This window comes from Stylophora pistillata, chromosome 9, assembly GCF_964205215.1.
Source record: "Stylophora pistillata chromosome 9, jaStyPist1.2, whole genome shotgun sequence".
NCBI classification, from domain to species: Eukaryota; Metazoa; Cnidaria; class Anthozoa; order Scleractinia; family Pocilloporidae; genus Stylophora; species Stylophora pistillata.
In genome coordinates, this window is record NC_142527.1 from 24864735 (window position 1) to 24892241 (window position 27507).

A 27507-nucleotide genomic window follows, 5' to 3' on the forward strand; every position below is an offset into this window, starting at 1 on the left:
AATTTCGGGCATCATCTAGTTTAGGGATGTGTAGCTCATGGCCAAATTCGTGTTTCCTAGAAAACAAACAGTTCAACAAACTCCCGCAGGTTACATTAAACGATCAAATGTTCATCAAAGAAGTGGCCAAACGAAACTATCATTCGATTGAATTCATTATTGTAAGCGAGGCTCAGCGAGTTTTTATCTTTTGTAGACATGATAAAACAAAACCAAATGTTTGGATTACTGGATTGGTAATGTTTAGATTATGAAATTGATGAAATACGAAAAAGAGGTTTCTACCTTATGATCGACCTCAGAACGGGAAGATTGAAATGCAAACTTCAATACGGACACTCCCTCAACCCACAACATATCAGAGAAAAGAGAAAGAGATACAGCTTTTTACCAAAAAAAAAAAAAAAAAAGAAATTCTTTATTCCCTATTAATGAGGAAATAAGAGGCGCTAACCAATTTTACGTATCTAAATCATCTAATAAAAAATTATCTACTTGTGATGTACACTTCATACATGCATAGCTTGTCTCTATCACGCACACTTTGGACAACGTTTTCTTTCCAATCCAAAAGTGATTAACTTGCAACTTCTCGCTACAATAGCCATACATTAACCAGCGAACAAGTAATGAGAACACTTACAGTTGCAAGGTAAACAATTGTAATCTAGTTTCATCCAGTGCCAGATGAGGAGAATAGACTGACCTTTCAGCTACAAGATGCTATTTAGATTCAATACCCAATTCTCTCCACTTATTTACCTGAAAGAGTACTGCAGCTAAAGGGGAGAATTTCTACTTCGGTCTTGAGAGTTCGAGAGTCCATAGCCGATCACCCGACCTCATACCGTCGTTGTTCGTGAATACCAGCCCAATAAAATTCCAGTGGCGGGTCCAGACCTTGAGCAAAGGGGGGGGAGGGGGAGGGGGAGAGGGAGAGGGGGAGGGGGTCCGGTATTTTTGTGCTTGTATACTTGCCGGCTTCTTTTCCAAAAGAGTTTATTTTTTTTATCCAAAATAAGGGGGAGGAGGGACGGGCCATTCCCTAGATCCGCCACTGCATTCCCCTTGTCCAGTGGTGTTGTAGTTTTGAAGCCAAAATTACCCCTTTCCTTTACCAAGGTTAAATATAATAGATCGCAGATTCAGCGCTAAGAAGGCATTCTGTGGATCACAAGTTCGTAACATTTCTTGCACAATGGCGGATATCTGGAAGGCTTCGAAGTATCGGCGATTAGACCTGAAAAAATCGAGTTACTGAGAAAACAGCCCGAAATTGTGGAGCGGAATACATCTGAATGATTCATTAACAAACAAGATTTTTGCTTAAGGAGGAAGATTACATATTATTTTACTTACTTGATTTTCGAGAGTCTTTGAAGAACAATGCTCAACTTTTCCAGTATTTTAGGATCTAGTCCCTTGTGTTGCAGCAGATTCAAGGCCGTCCTAAACCAGAGCTCGTTTGAACAGCTATCCAGAAACACCGCGGTAAATGCTGAGAGTGTATTTATGAGGGGAATTAGTGTCTTTTCGGAAAAAAATCTTTAAAGCCTGTATTGCAGGCGGCGGGGGCACATCTCTCGAATGCCTAGCACGAAGCAAATCTAACTAGCAAGTCAGCTCAAACACCAGTCCATTGACTCGTTTCTTGATCTCTCAATTGTTTCAAATCAAAAACATTAATATCTCGATATCGAACGTAAAAACGTTAAAAAAAAAAAGAAGAAGAAGTAAATAGACAAAAGCTTTCTGAGACCGTGGCTACTTAAGGAAGGCAAATTACAGTTACAAACTACAGCAATGGTTCGTAGACCCGTCATGTTTGATTTTGCTTAAAGTGGACAATGCTGGAGTGAGCTTTACCAAAGCTACTCTTGTTTACAATGTTGTAAACTTCGGAGGAAAAGCTTCTACTTTCTTTTCTTTCCTTCCCTTGATGAAGTGTCATCCTTTCGATAGCCGCACCCCTTTAGCCGACATTTCAAAAAACCGCGTTTTCGAAGTTAAAAGAGCGACAAAACCTCCCCTTTACGACGAGCGAATAAATAAGTCCGTAGGCTGTTGAAAATGATTCGTTGGAAAAGGGGCAGGAGTCTATACACCGCATCTGTTTGCCACACATGCTCAAACTTACGTGAATCAACAGACAAAAGAAGCATCACATCGACAGCACTTCCGAGGAGAGCCTGGTAAGGAGAAAATACAGAGCTTTTAGCTAAATATGCCAATTTTCTTCAAAAGGGTCTGGATCCAACCATTTTATGTAGTAATTATTTTGCAGATAAGTAAGTACAACAAATTCTATAAAAAGACCGTATCCCATCTTCTCCACATGCTCCACCTCTAACGACCACCTTCGAAAGAAGACTTCAAAATTATAAAGGGGCTCGTCTAACGACACTTCCTTCCCTTCCCTCCCCTCCCACAAATTTAAAACAGATTTGCACGATTCGAGTCACAACACAATTTATTATCCGACTGTGCTTGGTAGAGTAAAGACTACGCTCAATACGAGTACAAATATCTCGCGGTATTTGTACTCCAGAGAATCCGCTCTTCAATATATAATTTTCCGCGAAATTCGCCCACACTAGTTACCTGTATTTTGACTTCCCCTACGGGCTCGCCAGAATACGGCACAACTCGTAAAAATACTCAGCGATACTACACAACAAAGTAAGGAGGGAAGACAGAAATCCGCAAAAACAGTTCAAAACATTTCTATATTTCCCTACACTTTTCTACAAAATAAGTCGATACTTTGTAAATGTCTAGGGTACCTATCCTACAAAGTATTCGGATATTTGAAGAAAGTCCTTTCTAGAGTATATCTATGGACATAATTATCATTTACTCCCTGCGGTAAGTGAATTCAAACCCGTTCACCTTATGTACAGGTTTCATATATGATAGCACCACGTAGACTCCCTCGTAAGTTAGAAACATCTGCTTGCCCTGACATGGAAAAGAAATGCAAATTAACACATAAAAAAACTAGCAATTAAAGGTTAAAGTAAGCTGTGTCAGATTGAGAATTTTTCCGTCATATGAACGGAAAGGTAGGCGGCCAAACTGTCTCCTTAATTAAGGACCAGTCATTTTTTCTAGCCGGCAGGGGGAGGGGGTGGGGGGTCCGGAGGATTTTTGGGATCACATGGTTTTCAGGGGGAACGGGGGAAATCAGTCGTCGCCGAGAGCAAAGGGGGGGGGGGGGGGAAGACAGAAAAATTGGCTCCCAATTAATTTCCAATGAGGAGGAACATAAGAATAAGACAGAGCCTAAAGGGATATCAGGTACATTTCTATCGAGACACAACCAAAATCCTCCACCACCCCCCAGCCTCTTCCAGGCAAAAGACAACGATCCCTTAACAGCCGTTGTTCATGCTGTCACGCAGTGCTCCCCCCTGAAACGTTGTAAATTGCGACTTGTCGTCACCTCCTTTGCCGTCATCATCATTATCATCACCATGGACATGATTATCATTATCACAAAAATTATCATGGTTCCCTCGAGTTCGTAAACCTTCCAGCTGGATGTTAAATCTCAGCTGTAAGTACGCCCATAAATCAGATCGCTTGCTTCGAAGGCCAACTCACCACATCGTCTTTCAAGTCAGTTTTCAAGACATCAAAGACGTGAGCCAGGTAATCGACTACAAGAAAGCAACAGGACCAAAAGACAGTGTTTCAAAATCCTTGCCTTCTAAATACAATCGCAACTCGCACTTAAATTTAATTATCCACAAAAAGTTGAAAGAAGCATTACTTCGCAGTTCCATTAAAAATTGACTCAAGAAGAATTGATTGAAGTCAAAGACCCTAATCTGGGGTGTGACAAACTGATCTTAAACACGAAGGCGCGCTATATTAGGAAGTCTTCCCTAGGAAGACCTAGGCTCATTTGTCACTCACCGTTGACATGTGCGGGTCAAATTTAAATGTTGGTAGACGAACAAATGGAGCTAATGAGATATCTATTGTTTACTTCCACCAGCATGGGGGCATGAGGTAACCTGCGAATCACCTACTTCGATCTCAAATTTACCGCTACAAATATAGACAGTTTCCATTGGAGAAAGGAAATACAAATTTCAAAACTTCTAGTATTGTGATGAAGACATGAAACAATTTTGAGGAATTCGCCCGCTGTTCACTGCTTTGGAGTAGCTGTAGCTCAAGCTGACTTGACTCTAAAGGCTGGTTTTCATTAGCGACGGAGTCGGAGTCGGAGTCGTAAGAGCACTTATGACCCAGTGAAAATCGAAAAACGGAGTCGTAAGCGGAGTCACAAGCTCGACGGAATCGGAGTCGGAAGAATCAGAACGTTCCCATTTTCTTCCGATTCCGCTTATGACTCCGTCGCTTACGATCTAGTGAAAACTGCATTGTCAGAGTCGAAAGCGGAAGAATAAATCAATCACAATCCTCGATTCCAGGCCCGCGAAAGTACAAATTTTGGCGCCAAAGACTACATGGCGGACGAAGAGCAACTTTGGCTCTTATTAATCATTATTTTGCGCAGGCAGAGACAATGCAGGAATAATCTCGTTCGAAAAAGAAAGCAAATTTGGGTTCGTGATATCTATCGACGTCGAGCAGCCTAGGAAGAGTATGCTAACCTTGTCAGCGAACTACGACTTGGTGATCGTGAATCGTACTTTCGGTAGGTTCAGTTCGAGTATTTTAACTTTTAATTTCGTAATTTTACCGTCAAGCTCGCACGTTTTACTTTGTTACGGCTATTTGTGCATTTTGGAAAGATGGAATCGAGGATTGTGATTGGTTTATTCTTCCGCTTCCGCTTCCGACTCTGACAATGCAGTTTTCACTAGATCGTAAGCGACGAAGGAGTCATAGGCAGAATCGGTGTTCTGCTTCCGACTCCGTCGGTTTGATTTTCATTACATCGTATCGCTCCACGCTTCTGATTACGACTCCGACTACGACTCCATCCCAAGTGAAAACCAGCCTTAAAGACTACGACTCCGTCGCCTTGAAGACTACGACTCCGTCGCCTTACGACTCCGTCGCCTTAAAGACTACGACTCCGTCACAAGTGAAAACCAGCCTTAAAGACTACGACTCCGTCGCCTTGAAGACTACGACTCCGTCGCCTTAAAGACTACGACTCCGTCACAAGTGAAAACCAGCCTTAAAGACTACGACTCCGTCGCCTTGAAGACTACGACTCCGTCGCCTTAAAGACTACGACTCCGTCACAAGTGAAAACCAGCCTTAAAGACTACGACTCCGTCGCAAGTGAAAACCAGCCTTAAAGGCTGGTTTTCACTTGCGACGGAGTCGTAGTCGGACTCGTAATCAGAAGCGTGGAGCGATACGATCTAGTGAAAATCAAACCGACAGAGTTGGAAGCAGAACACCGATTCTGCCTGTGACTCCGTCGCTTACGATCTAGTGAAAACTGCATTGTCGGAGTCGGAAGCGGAAGAATAAACCGATCACAATGCTCGATTCCATCTTTCCAAAATGCCCAAACAGCCGTAACAAATTTAAACGTGTGAGCTTGACTGTAAAATTACGAAATCAAAAGTTAAAATACTCGAAACCTAACGAAAGTACAATTCACGATCACCAAGTCGTAGTTCGCTGACGAGGTTAACATACTCTTCCTAAGCTGCTCCACGTCGATAGATATCACGAACCCAAACTCTCTTTCTTTTTCGAACGATGTCATTCCTGTATTGTCTCTGCCTGCGCAAAATAATGATTAATAAGAGCCAAAAATGTTCTTCGTCCGCCATGTTGTCTTTGGCGCCAAAATTTGTACTTTCGCGGGCCTGGAATTGAGCATTGTGATTGGTTTATTCTACCGCTTCCGACAATGCAGTTTTCACTAGATCGTAAGCGACGAAGTCATAAGCGGAATCGGAAGAAAATGGAAACGTTCTGATTCTTCCGACTCCGATTCCGTGGAGCTTATGACTCCGCTTACGACTCCGTTTTTCGATTTTCCCTGGGTCATAAGCGCTCTTACGACTCCGACGCTAATGAAAACCAGCCTTAAGAGTTCTACATTACACGACGGTTGACTGACAAATGGTCCAGTGGGACCTAACGCTCCTTTTATAGTGCGCCTTCGTGTATAAAACCAAATTGCGATGAAAGAAAAAAAATACAAACGAACACACAAAACTAGGTAAAAATTGAAGCCGATTTCTCACCTCTAGCGAGTGTCTTGAGGATGGTAAGAGACGAAAGAATTCTGATAGCAATATTTGGGCTATGAAAGTAAATGTCAACTTTCTGCTTATCGCTTTTCAAACCAACTCCTTCCTCTGAAATTTTTGACACCTGAAAAATAGCCATTGTTTTTAAAATAATCTCTAAAAGAACAGTTCACTCCATTTCGGGCGACATAAATTTCTGTCGAACTACGTCCACACTGACTGTCCAAAATTAGACTCGAACGCAGCCGTCTGAAAGTAGACAAAACCGTCCGAAATTAGACAGAACTGTCCGAAATTGGACGGATAGATAGATAGATACTTTATTATAAACACCTTGCAGCCATAGGCTGAGTTACGGAATATTTACAAATGCAGATGGTAAAGAAAGAAGTATACTGAATATATTACAACTTCGTCATTAAGAAAGAAGTAAAATTATCTACATCTTATAAATATGGCTAAAAATAAAACTGTTCTTTAAGCGCTCGGTTTTGCATATGGGGAGAGTGAAATCACTTTTGCGCCTCAGTGCGTATCTACAACTCTTCCTTTGGGGGAGGAGGCTGTGGAGTCTATGGGTGGCGTTACGGACTATCTCGTCAAACAGATTGGAACCGGAACCGGAAGGGAGAAGCCGTCCAAAATAGGACGCAACCAAATTCAACTTTATCGTTATTCATTCATTGATTATTCTTACGACCCAAGCAAGGAACACATCAAAAAGAGACCATTCAAATGGGGATTTTCTCTACCTGAGGTTTGTAAAGTTCTTCGCCAATGTGCCGCAGTGTGGACGCCAATGCTGTTCTCTGCAAAAATTAAACAAAAGAACAATTAAAATGGAAAAAGTGGATACACATTTAAGGTATAAGGTGCTAGTCCAATACATCTATTCAACGAAGAGAACGAGACGAAAAAAATCCTTTTCGGAGCATGTAATAATCCAATGAATTAAGATAGAACCAAGGAAAAATTGACGTCGTCCCTTCAGATTTCGCGATCCGATGGTCTACGACTGCGTCCACAAAGATTTTTGTTGGTAAGCCAGACCACACATGGTTTAAGTAAATTTAGAGAAAGCAACTTAAAGTCTTCAATTTTATATTAAAACACGCCATTGTGTTTGATGCGTTTGTAGGTACCTGCGAGCCTTGCACTGTCTGCTCCATGTACACAACACTCCAGTAGGTGAACTGTAAGCAGGGCTGTTGTAGACGTGGATTAACACTTGGCAGCATACTAAGAATGTCAGACATGCCAGGTAAAATCTGCATTGCAAAAAAAAAAAAAAAAAAACGAAAAAATAACAATTATAATAACTAGTTCGTTCTGTGAATTTGACGTTAATTGAGAAGGACGTCTGGGTAAAGAAACAATCTTTTGAAAGTTTTGTAACAAGGAAACCAAAATTCTACAAGTTTCGAACACACGCGTTAAGTTAAGATTTTTTTAAATTCTTCCCTGCAAAGACCTGTGGACTCCCATCTTCTTCCTGTGGACCGAAGCCAATGAAAATCAATCAAGCTGACTTACTTTCAAACATTTTTCATGAACCAGAGACGATGGAAAGTCCAGTTGCTGTTCTTGTAGCCTTCCTTGGGGTGAGTCCTGAAAAGTTGGCATCTTCTGAAGATGAACTTCTGAAGTCCAATCCAACAATACAGCCAGCACTTCAAATATACCAGAAAAATTAACCTGAAAATAAAAAAATGAATCCTTTCCACTTTCCAGATAAGATTTACTTATTCATTCAAAAAGAATTTTGAAACAAAATGATCGTTTTAAAAAAAATCAGGCCTTGTGGTAAGTACAAGGAAAAACGACGAGATTATTATTTAAAATTGACATCATAACTTTTCACCTTGTTTTGAGAAAAAGACACTGACTTGGTCACTGTCTCTGAAATAAATAAATAAATAAATACAGATCATTGATTTAAACTATTTGTTATAAGAAAAGGAAAACCAAGAGATGTCATTAACTAATGCTGGTGGAAGGTGTGGTGGCATAATAATTAGTGTGTTGGACTCCAGGTCAACAGGTCTAGGATCATGACTTGGCTGGGTCAATAGGTTGTGCTCTTGAACAAAACACTTTATTTTCACAGCGCCTCTCTCCACCCAGGGGTGAAAATGGATACTGGCAAATTGTCAGGAAAGCCCAATGAAATTCTTGCAGGTAACCCTGCAATGGACTGGCATCCAATCCAGGGGTGATAGTCCTAGTTGCTCCATGCTAAGGAAGCTGGAATAACCTATGGCTGGGTGGGCCACTTGCCCCAAGTACAGACTTTTTTTTTTATCTATAGACTGATGCTAGTATGTCACTTGCATCTCATCTCCAGGAAAAATACTGGGTACTAGAAAGGGAGAATCATTGCAAAGTAAAATTTTCACGAAAACCCATTTATGGACTATCTCCTGCATGTATTTTGGAATATTCATAAAATTGGGAAATAGAAAAAAGAACATACACTGGCACTGGTAGAAGAAAATGCAGCTATCAGAGATAAGGATGTATTTCATGTTTATATTTTGATGTGGATTTCTTATTCCAGTATCCTGCTTTGAGGGCGGCGATTCATTGTTAGGAAATGTTAAAAAATTTTCTACCATAACTTATACAAGACTGCTTGAATATGGGTATTGTAGGAATGTACCATTTTTTCCATGCAAAGTGAGTTTGTTATTTCTTTCTTTTTCCATCTCTCTATCCTCTGGCTTAGAATTCCTCTGCAAAAATTCATTCTTTCTCTAAATGCAAGATTAAGAAAAATATATAACAATTATATAAATATACATTTTCATTGACAATGGGCAAAAAAAGACTTCCTAATCAAATAGTCTCAGCTCAGATTTCCCCAAAAGGAACTAATTAATGTAAAAATAATTGCTATTTACCTGCAGATTAGCCAGTCTGTGTTGGACACTCAGAGCTTGTGTCTCAAGCTTTTTGTTTTGTATTTCGAGGTCAGAAATCTAGGTTGATGCAATAACAGGAAATAATGACAGTTGAACGCAGGATTCTTGCACAGCAGCCAGAGTAATGGGAATAAAACCACCACCAGTGGAACAAATTGGGGTTAAATTGTCAAAAACAGTCCACCAATTTAAAATTTGTTGGTGTAAATGGGTATGAAATATGCACATGTATCATGGGATAAAACAACATGTTACTGGAATTTTGTGCATGTTGTCATATTGGATTGCCTTACATGTTGCAATTGCCAAAGGAATATTGTCTGCATAACCCCCTTGAAACTCCTGCAAACAAAACAGCACTTGATCGATGATAATAGTAGCAACTGTGTTCGCACGTTAAACTGTCCAAAAATGGAATACTCAGGAAATTCAAACATCAAAATTTCTTGTGCATAATTTTGTTTCCAGCTTTTAAACATTCTGTTCTTTTACCAATTCTTCAACAGCTTCTCTTCATATTTCAAGAAATTTTTAAATTATTCCTAATTTATAATTTTCATCTTTTTAATTACCTGTTTCTTTAGTGAGTCATTTGCACTTTTTATTGTATCAAATGACTCTTTAATCCTCTTGAGTTCCTTTGTTTTCTTGTGGATAATTTCTTCAAGCTCCCCAAGCTTTTGTTCATATTCCTAGAGATTGTTTTACATAACAAAATTTTTTCTTCTCACATCAATATTGAAGAACTGCACTTCCTTGATTAAGCTCCTATAATTTTTCTTATTTTTAAAGCAATCAACAAATAGATTTCATATTGCCGTGCATCTGTTCAACATAGCTGTAGAACACAGCTGATGATAACAAAATGTGGTACGAACAAAAACAAATGGTGCAGGTGCCTGTGTCGCTGAGTGACAATCTTACCACAGTATGATGTCTTCTGTGACGTATTACTTAACAGACCCATCGCAGCATGGAATTCATTTGTTTTATGTCATGAAATGGTGATCAATGTAATGTATGCACCTGTCCTCCAATAGACCATAAGCATGAACCAGTCAAAATGCTTATCACACTGTCTAATCAAAGATGACACTCAAACCAGCCATTGACACAGCATGAAGACCTCACCTCAACTATAGCTTGGCAGCGATTCTCTACTTCCTGAGTCACCACTTTGTCAATAATAATGTCAGTTGTGTGGCTGAGTTTTTCTGCATCTCGTAAGGCCCTCTCCCTTTCACGCAACTGAACTTCACGCTTATGGAGAGCTTCACTTTCTTTCTGTTCACAAAAAAATGAAAAAAATATTCTATTAAGTAAAAGATGACATTATTCAGTGAACTTCACAGACTTACAATGCACATGTACTCAGAGAAAAAAGTGAGTGCTTCCACTAGGAGTGGAACTGATGACTTTCCACTGAGTACTTCAAACACTCTACCATGACTTGTGTTGTCACACAACACTCTTGCTTTGCTTGTTAACTAATATCTTGAAAAAAGGTTAGATCACAAACACAAAGCCCTGAAAGCACAAGACAAAACATACATACTGAAGCCCCATTTTTAAAAGATTGGCCCCAGTCCATAAACCCCGGACACATTCAGAGTTTTTCTCCCTGAAGAATCATATATGAGTGCTGCCAGAGCTCAACACTAACGGTAGCCAACTAGCCACAGACTAGTAGAAATTCAGTTTTGGCTAGTGGTTTTTTATTTCCACTAGCCAGTTTGGCCAGTAAACAAACTGAAATTGTTGTAACATCTAAATTGTCACTATTAACCACTTGGCTACTAAGTTGAAAAGTTAGTGTTGAGCCCTGGTTGTAACATTTCAAGGGAAACCCTGCAAAATGTTTCAACAGACGAGCTTAACCTGCTCATCCCATCGTAAATGTTCTTCCTGAACCCCTTTAACTCCCATGAATGACCAAGACAGATTTTCTCTTTACAATATCAATATAATATAAAGCAGACAAGTGTTGAGAATAAAGAAAAATATCAATTAGGGGATTCAAGGCTGTGCTCTAAGGAAAATTGAATGGAGTCCAGTGCTCTGAAACTGTGAAATTCAGGGTGCCCAGCATATGCTTTTTATGAAAAAACTAAAATTCCTGAATCACCCAAGAACAAAACTAAGGCACCAGGGGCCACTGGGTGCTGCTAAACTACAGCCTTGGGATTATTAGTTGATCCCGTACCAACTTCTCCAAACTTGCATCATAAGAATTGTATAGCAGACAGTAAGGAGAATTGCTAAGAAGATCTTGGGAAATGAAAGGGTTCACACCCAAGAGTGACTACAGCTGTACACTGTACCTTCTAATTCTCCTAACAATATCACTCTTGAATCAGTCACATTAATGTCATGAGAATAAAGGAATTGATCACCAACTTAAAAAAGCTCTTGATTGATATACAAATTGTCCTTTCAGTACCATGGGAAATGTACAGATAAAAGTATGGAGAAAAAGCATACTGTTTTCAGCAGTAGGGCAACTGGTTTTCACAGGTGGGCAAAACTTTTTGACCTGAACTTCTTTATATGATAAACTTTCCTACAGATCATCAAACCAGGTGGGCAAAACCGTCCTCACAACTGGTCAATTTGCCCGGTGCCCAGGCCCTTAATGAAACCCCTGCTGATGATTGGTTGTAAAGGGTTAATGGTAACAAACTAGGATAGAAATACATGTAATTGTGCAAGTTTGCTGCCAGGCATGCGTCTACACTCAAGATTTCAAGGAGAAGTATGATTTTTAATTTAGTAATTCCCATCTTTGTAAAAACTGGTTTGTACCAACCTGCAGCATTAAGTTAATCTTGTTCAGTTCTCTGTGAACCCTCCTCGCATTTTCTGTCTCTAAATGATGCTGTACCTTAAGTAAAATAATTTCTGTTAATAACCATCTAAAGTATCTGCCATCCAAGATCAGTTGCAAGTTAGAGATTCCAAAAGTACTGACTTTATGGGAAAATTCATTACTTGCTTCAGGAATGTCGCATTAAATTGCATGTATGAATCGCTTCACAATTTGTGCCATATAAGTTTTCAAGTGCAATTTAATGAGGGATTCATGAGTTAAATAATGGATTTTCCTTGAATCACATAATTGAATAAAAATAAGAAAAAGAAAAGAAAACAGCATTATTTTTAGTTGTTCTGTATATGTAGATATCAAACAAAATCACTTGGCCTCGTTTTCAGCTCACAATTCCATGCTAAATACCTCACTTCATTAACCAATCAGAGTGCCAGATTTTATTCAATGATGTGATTCTAATAAAAATTAAAATTCTGGATCATAGGTTGCGTAAGGTATTACAAAGTCAACTGCGCATACAACTTACATCTTTATCATATGATGTCGACGTTAGTCTTTGTCTTGCATTAGAACTTGGAGACTTCATGTGAGCTGATGAATAATCTTCATTGTCTAATGTTTAAAAAATCAAAGCCAATGCGATGTTATTCTGTTGGGAAAATTAATGCTGAGAGTGCAAGTACACTTCATTGATCAGAACATGAAGATGATAACTCCTCACAAAAGTTGTAAGGTCAGACTTCTTGATTACCTCAAAATCAACACAGTAAATAAATAAACACAATTTAAGTAAAACTAAAGAAAGCATGACCCCCTGCACATTGAAACATGACCTGTCATCCTATGTTTAAGAATAGATCAATTACAAGGTTATTGTAAAGCAGAAATATGATCCTTGTAGCATGCAAAAATGTGCAAAGTTTAATCTTAAGAAAGCAGGATTTACATAGGTAAATAGGGTAGAACAAAGCATTATGCTCACATTCGAATTAAGGCGTTCACTAGAAAGGAAACTATGTGCCTTCCCTCATATATCTAATCATGTAAAAACTAGCCACCAATGTGTACATAAGCACTTTGATTTAGCTAGATGTAATCAGGACTACAGTGTGTGCGAGTCTCTCTTTGTTGAGGACGCAAAAACCGGCCAAGTCTAAAGTAAAACAAGCAGTCAGCAATTATTTGTTGGCCACGAAACCTTCCCTGTTGTAACATAATGTATCTGTTTCAACATAGTTTATCTCTCCTAGAACTGTTAGTAAGAACTAGTATGTTATTCATAAAAACATCAAATTTTAATTTATTGATTTAAAGAATAATAAATTCAAGCTTTGATGCATTTTACATCATTTTTGTGCTTATTTTTTTAATATCTGTTTTAAAAAAATTCCACATTGCTGTGTGTCTTTTCAGTAGATCACAAATGATGTCAGAAAGGGGCAAGAACAAGAGAGTGCCACACAAAGCGTAGACAAGTGTGTCACTGATACTCTTATAATATTCTTCTGTGATAATGCAATTCAAGACTTTTTATTGGCTTAGCCATTATGGTATATCAGCCAATATACCATAATCTACAAATATGGCAAGCGTACGTGTCAGCTTAAAATTAAATGGGAGCTAAAAATTTAATAAAATTTAATAACTTAATATAACGTTTTTAATAAAACAATTATTCCACTCGCTCTTGTTGGATATGAGATGATTATAGCCAACTCGGCGCTACGCACCTCGTTGGCTATCTATCATCTCATATCCAATGCACGCTCGTGGAATATTTGTTAAATGTAATAGAAAAGTAAAATTTTGGTAATGGTGATGTCATTTATGCACCTGTCCTTTGACAGATCATAGGTGAAAAGCTATGAAAAAGTATTTAGAATTCAGTCAACTTATCACAAAAGCTAATCAAAGTTCTTGCAACAATTCATTTCATCTATACCAAAAGTCACGAATAAATAGTAGAATAAATATTAGAATGCAGTATTTGTAGCGAGCTAGTAGTACTAGCTCGTATTGTAGTACTAGCTAGTACTTGCACAATTCATTTCATCTATACCAAAAGTCACGAATAAATAGTAGAATAAATATTAGAATGCAGTATTTGTAGTGAGCTAGTAGTACTAGCTCGTACTGTAGTACTCGCTAGTATTACTTTGCTAGTATTACTTTGCTAGTATTACTTTTAGTTAATACTTTGTGATAAGTATTTTTAATTAGTTCTTAGATTCAGATTTAGCTTTAGTTATTCGTTGCTATTTGTAATTTATCTTTGTATTAGTATTTAACTTAAGAGGACCCTCCTGTAAACCACTTTTGTGACGTTGGTTTCCTCATTGAAGATTATAGTATATATAATGCAAGCCACAAACCATCCACATCATCTTCAGTTTCAGAAGTTTCCGTCACAGTCTCAGGTACCACATCCCCACCCTCAGCTAATGAACGCTCCAGTTGTTTGGAGCCCAAACGCACAATTTCATACATAGCTTTCAGAGCTTTATTGTACTGCCTCCTCTCGGAACTTGAGATACCAGAGGTTGCATCCCCGGCAGAGTGGGGTGGAGTGAAAAGATTTTGGTCTGGGGAGGGAGGACCGGGTTTCTCATCTGCAGGAGAGAACAAGCCATCCATTCTGAATGTATCATAATAACATATGTTAACGACTGGATAAGAGGAACGAATTAAGGAAATTTGTGTCATCATGATCATTTTTAACACCAGCCTTGCAAACAAACATTAAAAATACCTTTTTTTCTTCATTGGTCATTATATATAATTACAGAAAGATTTCATTTTGTCGTTTGTTTCTTCAGTGAAAGATAACAATTAACGTTCAAATATAAATACTGTCCATTTCGCAGTATTGGAACCATGTACACTTTTTACAAACGATTTAAGCCTAATTTACTTCTTACCTCTGAGCATGAGGAACTGGAGAACGAACGATGCCCAAGGATCTCAAAAAGGTTTACATGAGAGAGAGCCCATTTTCAAAGAATGGGCGGTGAGAAACTAACACAAGTCTCACACAAATCAAATATGGCGGCAAAACAAAACTGAGTGACCAGGCCAGATAACAACACGCAAAAGACGCGCGCGCAATGCGAGACCGCGCCGAGTCGTCGATGTTTTTTGAAGTGTATTCCCTTATTTCCAACTAATATTGACGGCAACTACGAGCTCGGGATTGCGAAACGTACTGCCGCAGCTTTTTTGAGTAACGCTCTCCCAAAGGAGGGTGGACTACTATTTGAAAAAGAAAAAACATAAAAATATCAATATGAGAACAGCTACCACAGAAATACATTTGAACAAGTGAGTTTCCAGCGCGGAAACGTCGCGCGTACCTCCTCAAATGAGGGCATTTTGAAGTCACAATTTCCTTTAGTGTCTCTCGGTTACCATTTGTCTTAACAGCCGTTCCTTCGGCCCTCACACACTGAAGCTGTATCACAGATACCAGTGTTAGCCTTTACTGGGGTGGTTACATTTGGCTAAGATCATAAAGAGGAAGCCTCGTCGCTAACATGTGGCGACTCCTCCGCTAACTGCGCAAGTCAAAAAATTTAAATTTTTTTGAAATGTTGGCCAACACAGAGCTAATAAAGTAATGGTTCTCGAGCTTTGAGGGTGGGTTAGTGCGTCCACATTCCCCAATGTTGCCCATCTTTGCCTGCTTAAATCTCCCGAGGTAACGGATGCGAGGAGTCTTTAAGCACTCTACTATAATAGTGCTTACTTCCGATTCTCCTGTTCTTTCATCTTCTTTGCACGTCATTTATCGAAAGTTATCGACAGTTGCGGTTTTCTTCGCGATAGAAAATGGTTGAGGAGTTGGAAAAGATGGCAGAGAAGTACTTCCCCTGGCTTACCCTCTCCCGTGGATATCTCGCGAGATCCCGAGATCACACGTTCCTGACCATCAGTGGGGTGTTAAATGAAAAAAGTACGCCATTTCCTTGTACAAAATCGTTCTATTATTCATGGATAAACCTTCCTATTTTAGGAGGCTAAAGTTAAAACAACCTCTTACTTGCACGCGTTGTTTCCTTAAATTTATAGTACTCTGAATCGCTCCATAATTATAGACATTAAAGGAAATTTTCTTTAAAAAAAAACTGCGCAGAATGTCTTCTGTACAAAAATAGAAAAAACTCTGCATGATATATTATACGATATGAAATCTTTTGTAGGGTGAATCTACCGCAAAACCTACAGAAGTAAATGTCTGCTGAAACTTTTAAACACACAACGATTTCTCGCATCAAACAGCTCTTTAAATCACTGTCAGGTTCAATCATAAAAAGTTCTCCATAAGAATAAAAACGAGGATATTAATTTGAATTTCCTTCACTGTAAAAAAAAACATAAGACGACCAAATTGGAAGAGAAGCCTTTTAGAGCGCAAGGTTATAATGCGCCATCTTTACAAAATATATTCGTTATACATCGATTTCTAAATTAGATTCATTGTCTGATATGGACGGCGAATGAGTTAAGTCTGAGTTCGATCCATCGTGCGAGTCTCTGCGTAAGTGCAGTACAGGTACGTGCATCGAAGACGGCCGCGACCCGGACTTAGGCGTGGTCCCCGTGGGAGAAAACGCCGGGGTTGATGCTCCTGTGTCCAAAGGCGAAACTGAAGGAGAACGAGTTACTAGGGGTGTAATAGCTGGAGTAAAGTTCGGCGAGAATGCAGGGGAAGTGTACCGTGTGGAAGGAGGACTAATGGGTGAACGTGGGAGTGAAGACACCGAAGAAAGCATGTCTGTTGTAACCACTCCTGCTTGTGGGTTTCTGGAATCACGACTCGAAGGCAAGCTTAAACTCAAAGTTTTCTTTGGAGGCGCATCGTCCTTCATTTTTCCAATTTCAAGAAAAACATCCGCCAACGGCTGGAACTGCGGGCCCCAGTCCAGGAGGTAATCCCAGTTGTAGCTTCCTGTCAACTCTTCCCGACTGCCCACAATCGAGCTCAACGATCCACCGTAGGAAGGATGATCGTGTCCTTCTTCAACAAACGGTCGCATCCCGTCAATAATCGATTCATCTTCGTCGGCATCAACTTCTGCCAGCTTTGCGTAAAGCAAATTGCTGACATCAACTCCGCCGTCGGCCTCTCCGCCTCCTTCCTCGCCAAAAACGTGGAGACTTTCTTGACTTCCGAGCCGCGCCAGCAACTTTTCGATCTTGTCCGAGTGTTTGTCGATCGTCAGACCTTCCCCTTGCATCATGCTACTTGCGTCGCTGATCGTGAGTTGAGAAACTTGATCAGAATCCTGTTGAATTCCCGAGTCAGGTCCCACAACAGTTTTGACATAATTTTCGGAGTGCAGACTTCCAATATCTCCGTTTACGATCACCGGGTGACGCCTGTCTTCAAAATCAACGCCTTCGGAAGACCCTCGGCCGCTCGACGCGCTATTTGGCGTATCCGAAGAGTCGGTTCCACAAGCCGGCGAGTCACTCGGGCCGTTCAGTGGCGAACCTTCCTGAGAGACACCGCGAGGCGTTGAAACATTTTCTATGGATGAATCCACGTGGTTGATATTTCCATTTGGAGCTGAATATACCGTAATCTCATCGAATGAACCATCATAACGCAACGGAGGATGCTGACGACCTCTTTTATTCTTCCTTTTCCGTAAAATAATGGCAGCCATGACGATGAAAGCAATCAAAATTACCAATACCAAGATTGCTAAGCCAATAATAATGTAGGTATTTTTGGAGATTCCCTCGTCATCGCCATTACCTCTTTGTCCCGTAGATGCACATCCGGCGCAAGCAAAATCAATTCCGAACTCTACCGATGCGAGCCCCTTGAACGACTTTGGCTGGCCACTATCTGCTTGCACGCGAAGCTTAACCTTTGTCACGTCGATCTCTCTACGAACCCTCCGTGACTCGATCGATACGTCATCGGTTTCTTCAACACTCTTTCGTTTTCTCCGTTTGCTGCTCACTTCACTAAGCGACTTGTTGACGAAGATAATTCCAGTGGTTTCATTGATCGCAAACCCATCTTCACTGACGAAGTCGAAGGAGTAACGCAGGCGCCCATCTTCACCGCCATCTTCGTCTGATGCTGCAACCTGGCCCACAACGTAACCAATTTTAGCGTTTCCAGGAACTTCTTCGAACTCATAGCTCGAATTTTCAAATATGGGTTCAAATTCGTCCATGCTCTTGATGTTCACTGTTAAGTTTACCGTATTATCCAGAGGAGGTTTTCCTTTATCCACAGCTTTGACCAGTAGCCAGTAAAGATTACGAGCTTCGTAATCAAAAGTGGCGTTAGTTCTAAGCTCCCCACTGCCACTATCGATGATAAACAGGCCTTGTCCACTCCCTCCAATGATGCTGTAAACAACGACTTTGTTGTTACCTGAATCTCTGTCTCTCGCAATAAGTTCGTAAACTAATGTTCCGACGGGGGAATTTTCTTCCACTCCGACTTCTTCGGGATGCAGTATGTGGAATTCGGGTTTATTATCGTTCACGTCGCCTACCTTGATACGCACAGATGCAAGCATTGTCTCTGGTTTGGAACCTAAAAAAGTTCAAAAACAAAATACAAAACAAAGTGGTTTGAGACTCTCTCAACCGTGAGATATATATCCGAGCTTAAAATTTTCTTTAAGTATTGTGACTGTTATATTTCACCAATCTTCTCTTCCCCCCTCCCTCTCCCCTCCCCTTCCCGTCCCTCCACCCTCCTCCCTCCCCTCCCCCTTCCTCTTTCTATAGCGCGTTCTTCTCTATATACGCGCGGAGCGCGTGATGTGATAATTTGGCCAATCACGTCCACAGATTTTGAACTTGGTATTGGAAGTTGATGTAAACACTTTCGTGTACTCTTGTTTTTCTCAGTTGAGTCTTTTTTTGTGTCTCGCGAATTTGTCACTTGTTTGGCTTTGGAATTAAGATCTTTCAAAGTGATTGTTTAAAGCTAATTCAACACTTTCACTACGGTACGTTACCAAGACAGAATTTCTCCTTACAATATCACGCAGACAAATGATAAGAATAAAGAAAAATATATATTAAGGGATTATTGGCTGATCTAATACCAAATTCTCCGTGATAACCTCACAAGAATTGTAAGACAATTAGTAGAAAGGGAGTTAATTAGATCTTAGCTTTGGCCTCTTTTTGCTCAACTGATCACCTTTAATAAACTAGGCCAAATAATTGGCAAGGTTTTACTTCCAGCGCGTTTTTTTTCTTTAATGGCCAGGTGAAGTTACAAATTTGATCTCTCCTACGAGACTTATCATTCAAACCTAAAAAAATTGGATGATTTCGACATTCTTACCTTCATCACTGGCTTGTATCGACAGCATATGTTCCTTGATGCTCTCGTGGTCCAAACTTTTAATCGTAACAATTTCGCCAGTCCTACTGTTAATTCTAAAGGACTGCTTGTCGTTTCCTGAAAGGATGGAAAACACCAGCCGTCCATTGGTTCCAGAGTCTTTATCCGTCGCATTTACTCGAAGAATAGTCGTTCCAATCGATATATTTTCGTAGACTTCTTTAACATATTCCGTCGGATCAAAGACTGGCGGATTGTCATTAACATCAGTGATAGTAATGTTCACCTCCACCACGACACTCTTATTTGTGCTTTCATCCAGCGCTTCAACACCCATTAAGTAATTCTTTTCCGATTCATAATCCAAGCCAAATTTGTTCACTTTGATGATTCCATTTCGGAGTCCGATCCGGAAGAGCCCTTCCGAGTTTCCAAATTTAAACTTGTAACTTATCTTGGCCACATTCATTCCTGAATCATCGGCGGCAGAGACTGTCAGAACCGTAGTGCCCGGTGAAGTGCCTTCGGCAATGCTCGCCCTATAGACCGGCTCCTTGAATATTGGTTTTCGGTTGATTCGGATCTGCACCGTTACGAAAGCACGCTGTTGAGGCACCCCTCGGTCTGTGGCTGAAACCACGACGAAGTAAAGCGAATCTCGATTACTAGTTTCGATCTTTTTCGCCGTGTAGATAACACCGGAGGTGGCGTTTAGACGGAACACGTCGAGAGAGGTCACGAACGCGTATGTAAGTTCTCTGTTGGAGCCATCGTCTCTGTCTTCAGCGCTGACTTTTAAGATGGACGTACCTTGAGCTGTTTCCTCCGACAATGTCGCTTGATAGGAGCTTTCTAAGAACTTAGGAGCATTGTCGTTCACATCTTTTACATTAACAGTCACTGTGGTGTGGGACTTGTAACGGCCATCGCTGCAAGTCACATTGAGCTCGTATGATGTGTTACGCTCATAATCTAGGGACTCCAACAAGGTAATATCTCCTGTTAGCTGATCGATGCGAAACACATCATAACTAGTCTTGTCGTTGCCAAAAGAATACATCAACTTTGGATGTTTGTCCTTGTCAGTGGCAACCACGCGCTTCACGAGGGACCCGACCCTTAGGTCTTCTTTAACATCCACTAAATATGGCCCTGAGAATGCTGGGATGTTATCGTTGACATCGACAATGTTGACAACCACGTGGCTTACGCTGGATCTAGAGGGAGTTCCCTTGTCTGTCGCGTTGACAACCAAATCGTAAACTGCGTGCTTTTCGCGATCAAGAAAGCCTTTGGTAGTAAGTACACCAAGCTGTGCATCAATGCCAAACTTATCATCCACGTTCCCAAAAATGATCTTGTAGGTCACTTCCTGGTTTTTCCCAGAATCCTTGTCTGTTGTAGTAAGGCTAGCAACAGACCTTGATGTAAAACTGCTGGACTGTAATCCATCATCCTCTAACAATTGAACCGAAATATTTGCGGGATAAAAGACTGGCTTGTTGTCGTTTACATCTGTTAGGTTCACGTAAAGTGTTAAGTAATCATTTCTTGACGGTTGACTCTTTCGTGACACAATGATGCGAAGGCGGAAATCACGCAATCTTTCGAAGTCGAGCTGGGCCGGGTTCTGCACTGTCACAATGCCGGTCTGGGAGTTGATAAGGAAAGCGTTACCGCTATTACCATCGACAATGCTGTACACCACATCGTTCGATCGATTTGCCAGTACTCGGGCCACTTCGCGACTCTTCGGGCTGTTCTCGGGGAGGGAAACGAACGCTGGCGTATTGTTTACGAACATTGGTTGGTTGGGCGAGACGCTTCCAACTGTAATCTCCACAATACCTCTTCCGGTCAGGTTGCCGCCGTCATCAGCAATAATGTTCAAAACGTAAACTTTATCGGGTATACTAGACACACCTTGTTTAACTCTCACCACTCCACTGTTACTTTCCAGTTGAAAGAACGGGTGCGAACTGTTAGCGAGCCTATAGGTCATATGGGTTATTGAGATAGAATCTTTGTCTTTAGCGCGCACTGTCACTAAGCCATTTTGTGGAGGAGAGGAACCCGATGAGATAGTAGCTTCGTAAGGTATCACATCAAACACAGGGGCGTGGTTATTCTCATCGATGATTGACACCGTCACTCCAACTGATGTCTCTCTGGGTGCCACTCCTTTATCCGTTGCCCGGCAGAGAAAGTTGTAAACTGCCTTAATATCGTAGTCAAATTCTTGCAAGGTGTACAGAGTTCCTGTTTTGGAATCGATACGAAAAATACCCAGCGCTTCATTACTTAGAGAAAACGCGATTTCTCCATTCTTTCCTGAGTCACTGTCAGTGGCTTGTACGCGGAGAATAGAAGTGCCGATTTTGGTGAGTTCCCGGATATTCACGCTGTAGGAACTGTTCACAAACTTTGGCGAGTTGTCATTTTTGTCGCCAACAAAAATTGTCACGTAAATGCTGGCGTTATAAAACGGAACGACGACATTTCTTGCCTCTATGACTAAATCGTAGCGGGATTTACTTTCTCTATCGAGCCCAGCTGTTGTCGAAAGTACACCTGTAAACTCTCCGACTGAAAACTTCGCATCTTCATTACCGTGCTGGATAATGTAGCGTAGGCGACCATTCTGTCCAATATCCGGGTCTTGGGCTCTCAAGGTGTGAAAATCGAAAGGGGGACTGTGCTCCAAAACAGTCAAATTAAGACGAGAGGGAATGAAAATGGGCCTGTGGTCGTTCACGTCCAGAACTTTAATCTTGACTGTGCAGGTTCCTACACGACGAGGATACACATTGTCCATTGCGTAAACAGTAAGGGTGTATTCGTCTTTTTCCTCGCGATCCAGCGTCGAATGTGTATAAATCACTCCACTGCTCCCATTGATTGCGAACTTTTGATTCACATTTCCCCTGGGAATGCTGTAGGTCAGAGCACCGTTTTCCCCACTATCGAGGTCGTAGGCGCTGACCGCCATCACTGGGGTACCCACGGGCTGGTTTTCGCTCACGTTTCCAAGGAACAAGCTCTGGTTAAATTCCGGTGCATTATCATTAACATCGACAACGAAAACAGTCAGAAGCTGGAAGGAGGACTGGGGAGGAGTACCTCCATCTGTGACAGAAATATTAAGAACATACTTAGGCATGGTCTCGTGGTCCAAAGTTCCCAATAACTCGAGCAGCCCGGTGTCCGCATTCAGAGCAAACTTTTTGAAGCTATCTCCATTCTCATCGTGCTCTATTTTGTATTTCACTTTACCATTGCTGCCTAGGTCGTCATCAATGGCGGTGATTGTGATGATGGGGTAGCGAAAGCCTTCGTCTTCCATCACAAACGTCTCGTTTGGTGACACAAAAATGGGCTTGTTATCATTGACGTCGCTCACGATGATGAAAATCGTCAAGGTGCTCGATAAACGCTCGGATTCCGTAAAGGCTTGATCGGTGGCTCGGATGTTTAAAGTATACTCGTCGACAGCCTCACGATCGATTCTTCCGATGGTCTGAACGACGCCCGTCGACGGGTCAACTTTAAACTTCGCGGGCCCTGGCGACTGAGAATCGATTGAATATCGAATCCAGCTGTTCTGACCCGAGTCGTAGTCATGAGCTTTAATGGTGGTGACGTTAGAGTTTAGAGGTACGCCTTCCCGTAACTGCACGGTCACAGGGTTCATCTCAAACGTGGGTCTGTTGTCGTTCGAATCGAGCACGTACACTGTCACATAAAGGAAGCTGCTTTGACTGTTCTGACCCCGATCACGTGCTACAATCCTGAGTTGATACTTGCTCTTTTTCTCGAAGTCCAGTAGTTTGCGAAGAGTGATAACACCAGAAGTTTCGTTGATTTCGAACACCTTTCCCCCGTTTCCTTGATCGATGGTGTAACGCACTTTGCCGTTGTTTCCGGTATCCTTATCTTTAGCTGTCACGGTTGTCACGACAGTCCCGATTGCCTGTTTCTCGGGTATATTTACAAAGATGCTGTTGTTTACAAAGCGAGGTGGGTTGTCGTTCACATCGAGCACATGAATCGTGACGAACACGACGTGGGATTGATTGGGATTTCCGTGGTCTTTAGCCCCGATGCTTAAAGTATAACGATCGTGTTTCTCACGGTCTAACCGAGCTGTAGTAGTGATAACACCAGTTCTAGCATCTATGGTAAACACACCGGGATTACTGGCAAAGAAATAGGTAATCATACCATTGGAGCCGGCGTCCGGATCAGAGGCTTCCACAGTTAGGACAGGGGAGTTCACAGGGATGTCTTCTGAAACAGTTTTCTCGTAAAACGGTTTCTTGAAGGTGGGAGCGTTATCGTTTATATCTTGAACCGTGACAGTCACGCTAGCATGACCTGTTCTTGGACTCGCGCCGTGGTCGTTCGCTTTCACCGTAAGAGTGTACGAAGAACGCTGTTCTCGATTTAAAACTTGGTTAGTTCTTATGATGCCTGTGTTGTGATCAATTGCAAACTCGAGGCTTGGAGGCTCGAAAGTGTACGAAATTTTCGCATTGGCACCAGCATCTTTGTCTGAGGCAGGGACCTGACCGACAAATGTTCTGTTTGGTTGGTTCTCATCCACAGAGAAAATGTACGATTGTTGAGTAAACTTGGGATTGTTGTCATTAATATCGTCAACGTACACTACCACATCAGCTGTTGAACTTTTGGGAATATGTCCTTTGTCTGTGGCGACCACTGTAAACCGATAAACTTCTTGTTGCTCTCTGTCTAACTGTCTGGTAATGTAGAGCCATCCATTGGACCTTAAGCCAAACATACTGGTGTCCACACCTGACTGGAAGCTGTACGAGATTCGTGCATTGTTACCCGAGTCGGCATCAGTGGCCGACACATTTAGGATGTTAGTCCCAGCTGAAGTAAGTTCGTCGACATGTGTAGAGTAGGACGTGTTGGAAAATTTGGGAGTATGGTCATTTACGTCTACGACAGTTACTCTAAAGGTAGCTGTTGAATTTAAAGGCGGGGATCCACCATCTTCTGCCAAAACTTTAATAAAATACAACCTTGGACCTTCAAAGTCGATAGAGTGAGTCACTGTCAATGCACCTGTGCTTGAATTCACCTGAAAGGTACTGTTAGGGTTGGACAGAAAAGTGTACCTTACACGACCAAACAAACCACTGTCAGGATCTTGTGCAGTAACATTGTAGAAGACTTCTCCAACTTTGGTGTCTTCCAAAATGTTGACATCAATAACACTGCTTTCAAATGAAGGGGCATTATCATTAAGATCATTCACTGCTACACTAACATTTGCAAAGCCATAGAGAGGTGGTGTGCCACCATCCTTTGCCTGAATAGTAAGCAACAACTGTGGACTTCTTTCATGGTCAATATTGTTTTGGGTGAATATTGTTCCAGTTGAGTTAATTGTAAAGACATTGTAGATGTCACCACCACTGATTGAATAGTAAATGTCAGCATTTGTCCCCAAGTCTTTACTTGAAGCATACACAGAACCTAACAGTGTGTTGACATCAGAGTTTTCATAAATGGTGAATTTATAAGAACTTGGTTCAAATACAGGAGGTTCATCGTTCACATCCAAAACTGTGACTTGTATGACTGCTGAGTTTTTAGATTTCAAACCACCACCATCCGTAGCCTGGACTTCAAGTCGGTGAAAGTCCTTTGTTTCTCGATCAAGGGGTTTAATCAGAGTAATTATTCCTGTGGATGAATTGATGAAAAAGAGACCATCATTGTTCCTGTTTGAAAAAGCAAAATTGAGTTGTGAGAGGATGCCACTATCATTATCTTTGGCCATAACTGTAGCAATGACATCATCAATTGTCAGGTTTTCATAGACTGACACATCATATGTTGTCGGGTTTATAACTGGATAGTTGTCATTCTCATCCACAACAGAAATGTTCAAAATAGATTTATCAAAACGTCCTCCACCATCAGATGCCACAACATTAAACATGTACAGCGACTGAGCTTCAAAGTCAATCTGTCCTGAAGTGGAAAGAAGTCCAGTGTTTGGATTTATAGAAAAAGGAACTCTCCTGTGCTGAGTCTCCAGGGAGTAATGCACTATACCATTAATTCCACTATCAATGTCATTTGCTAAAACTTGTACAACAGAGGTATTATTGGCTGAATTCTCATTAACTGTTGAAGAGTACACAGCCTTTGTAAAGACTGGATTGTTATCATTAGCATCAGTAATGTTCACAATGACTGTACAGTTTGCACCTAAAGGGGGTACACCTGAGTCTGTGACAGTCACAAGGAACTCCAGTCTAGGAAATTTTTCTCGATCCAGCCTTGCACCTGTGCGAATCTCTCCAGTAGCTTGATCAATTTGGAACCAAGTTTTGTAAGGAGCAGCTTGTGGAGTGTAGGAGATATTATAAACTAATTTTGCATTTAAGCGTATGTCTTTGTCAGTTGCATGAGCTACCACAACACTTGTGCCGATGGTAGCATTCTCTGACACAACAGCAATAAACACATCTTGATCAAATTTTGGAGGGTTATCATTGATGTCTCCAACATTTAAGATGAATCCATCCTGTGTGGTTTGTTGAGGATCACCTTTGTCTTTAGCATAAATATAAACTGGAAAAGCTGGCTGTTTTTCTCGATCCAATTCTTTAGCAAGTGAAATAATGTTGACTTTATTTTGTGCATCATAGGCAATTCTTAAATGTCCATTTCCTCCTTGAATTGTCACAGACTCGATTTCTCCATTCTTACCAGCATCTTTATCAGTGACCCAAACGCGTGCCACTTCGGTTCCAACGCTAGCATCCTCGTAAACTTGATAAGCATCGTCTAGATAAAATGTGTAGGTGACCTCGGGCGAGTTGTCGTTCTCATCCAGAACATTGATTGTAACGTAGGCAGAATCTTGTTTGTAATATCCAAGTAAGCCTGGATTGTGTGCTAGCACACGAACCGAATAACTATCTTGTTTCTCGCGATCGAGGATTGCATGATTTAAAATGAGCCCCCTCTCAGTAGTCTGTAATATGAAATGAGAGTCGGGGTCTGAACTGGAATCATGAATAATGGCATACTCAACTTTTCCGTACCTACCAATATCTTTGTCAGTAGCGTACACTTCCACTATCGGTGTGAACGCTTTGGAGTTTTCGGTGATGTTAGCTTTGTATTTTTTTGGGTTAAAAACAGGATCGTTATCGTTCAAGTCCAGTACAGTAATATTGACTAAGCCGAAGCCAGTTTGTGGCGGTGTACCGCCATCCGCAGCAGACACAGTCAAACTGTAGAAATCGCGCTGTTCTCTATCGAGCTGTTTTCCAGGCTGTAATTCTATTTTTGCTCTCAAACGACCGACAGTGTCGATGTATTCTGTCAGAACGAACATGTTGTCTGTATTTCCAGAGACAATACTATAGTTCTGCACCGCATATGACCCAAGATCGTCATCGGCTGCTCTGACACGCACCACAACAGGGTTTCCTTCGTAAAATTTAAAATCGTAACCACTCATTGGAAAGGTTGGAATGTTGTCGTTTATGTCAGTGACATTTATAAAAATACTTATTATTTCGAATGGGTTCTGGATCAGTAGATCAATAATGTACACCGAAATCTTTTCGCGGTCCAAAACAATTTTTGTAGTAATGTTCTTGGAGATTGGATCCAAAATCAAGTCATCGTGAGGATAAACGTGAATTAGATTGTCGTATTGCTGGTTTGCTATACTGCCGACAAACGTTCCCTTTGGAAGTCCTTCAGTAACATTGAAATTATTATAATTTGTTATCGATGCACTGACGGAACAACGATGAAGACCAAACACACATGCTGTCCATAATATCGCAACGTAAAACCGCAATCGTTCAGTTTTAAATTGGCATGCATTCCGAAGAATACAAGTCCTTTGAGAATCATACATGGTGCATTTCCTCCCAAAACCCGGAAAAGAAGGCCACTTTACATCCTGCGTAGAATTTCTAAAGATTTCTGGAACATTTTAGGCGCATCCATAGGTCCTTGGGTAGAATTCTAAGCCTTGAGTTTACTAAACGACGCCATTAGCAGCTCGATTCGCCAGTCACCAACAATGGACTCGGGAAAGTAAACCGTTCGGCGCTTAGAACGACGAAAATAGCTTTGAAGATTTGAAGTTCACGAACAAATCCTCACAGAAACGTTCCTTACAACGGCCCGAGTGAACCTGAAATAACAATACGCTGCAAATTTCCCTCTTCAATCGTTGAT

At 41.1% G+C, this 27507-nt stretch overlaps 2 protein-coding genes across 3 annotated transcripts; both read right to left on the reverse strand.

Moving 5' to 3' along the window:
- Positions 1–401: 401 nt before the first annotated feature.
- Positions 402–15013, reverse strand: LOC111336413 (coiled-coil domain-containing protein 138). Of its 2 annotated transcripts, none has more exons than XM_088734233.1 (18): positions 14861–15013; positions 14315–14551; positions 12469–12554; positions 11922–11996; positions 10247–10399; positions 9688–9807; positions 9095–9172; positions 8854–8947; positions 8056–8093; positions 7728–7889; positions 7337–7462; positions 6947–7003; positions 6189–6318; positions 3604–3659; positions 2890–2958; positions 2138–2189; positions 1360–1498; positions 402–1240 (listed from the first exon to the last, which is right to left on the reverse strand). In XM_088734233.1, exons 1-18 carry the CDS (start codon positions 14868–14870, stop codon positions 1102–1104), a joined length of 1821 nt encoding a protein of 606 aa, XP_088590359.1. In that variant the 5' UTR covers positions 14871–15013; the 3' UTR covers positions 402–1101. The 2 variants fall into 2 exon arrangements, with proteins under 2 accessions (XP_088590359.1, XP_088590358.1); XM_088734232.1 differs by having other exon boundaries at positions 14315–14577; positions 14861–15012.
- An 886-nt stretch (positions 15014–15899) lies between these two features.
- Positions 15900–27498, reverse strand: LOC111336419 (protein dachsous). The gene is made up of 2 exons (XM_022942523.2): positions 19264–27498; positions 15900–18498 (listed from the first exon to the last, which is right to left on the reverse strand). The coding sequence occupies exons 1-2, from the start codon at positions 27179–27181 to the stop codon at positions 16388–16390; spliced, it is 10029 nt and encodes a 3342-aa protein (XP_022798258.2). The 5' UTR covers positions 27182–27498; the 3' UTR covers positions 15900–16387.
- Positions 27499–27507: the final 9 nt, after the last annotated feature.

Coding starts and splice junctions, on each gene's coding strand:
- LOC111336419 (XM_022942523.2), bottom strand. CDS start 27,181: ATGTATGATTCTCAAAGGACTTGTATTCTTCGGAATGCATGCCAATTT. Junction 18,499..19,263: donor GATACAAGCCAGTGATGAAG/GTAAGAATGTCG, acceptor GAACTTTTTTAG/GTTCCAAACCAGAGACAATG.
- LOC111336413 (XM_088734232.1), bottom strand. CDS start 14,576: ATGGATGGCTTGTTCTCTCCTGCAGATGAGAAACCCGGTCCTCCCTCC. Junction 9,808..10,246: donor GCTGCCAAGCTATAGTTGAG/GTGAGGTCTTCA, acceptor AACAATCTCTAG/GAATATGAACAAAAGCTTGG. Junction 1,499..2,137: donor TCTTTTGTCTGTTGATTCAC/GTAAGTTTGAGC, acceptor ATACACTCTCAG/CATTTACCGCGGTGTTTCTG.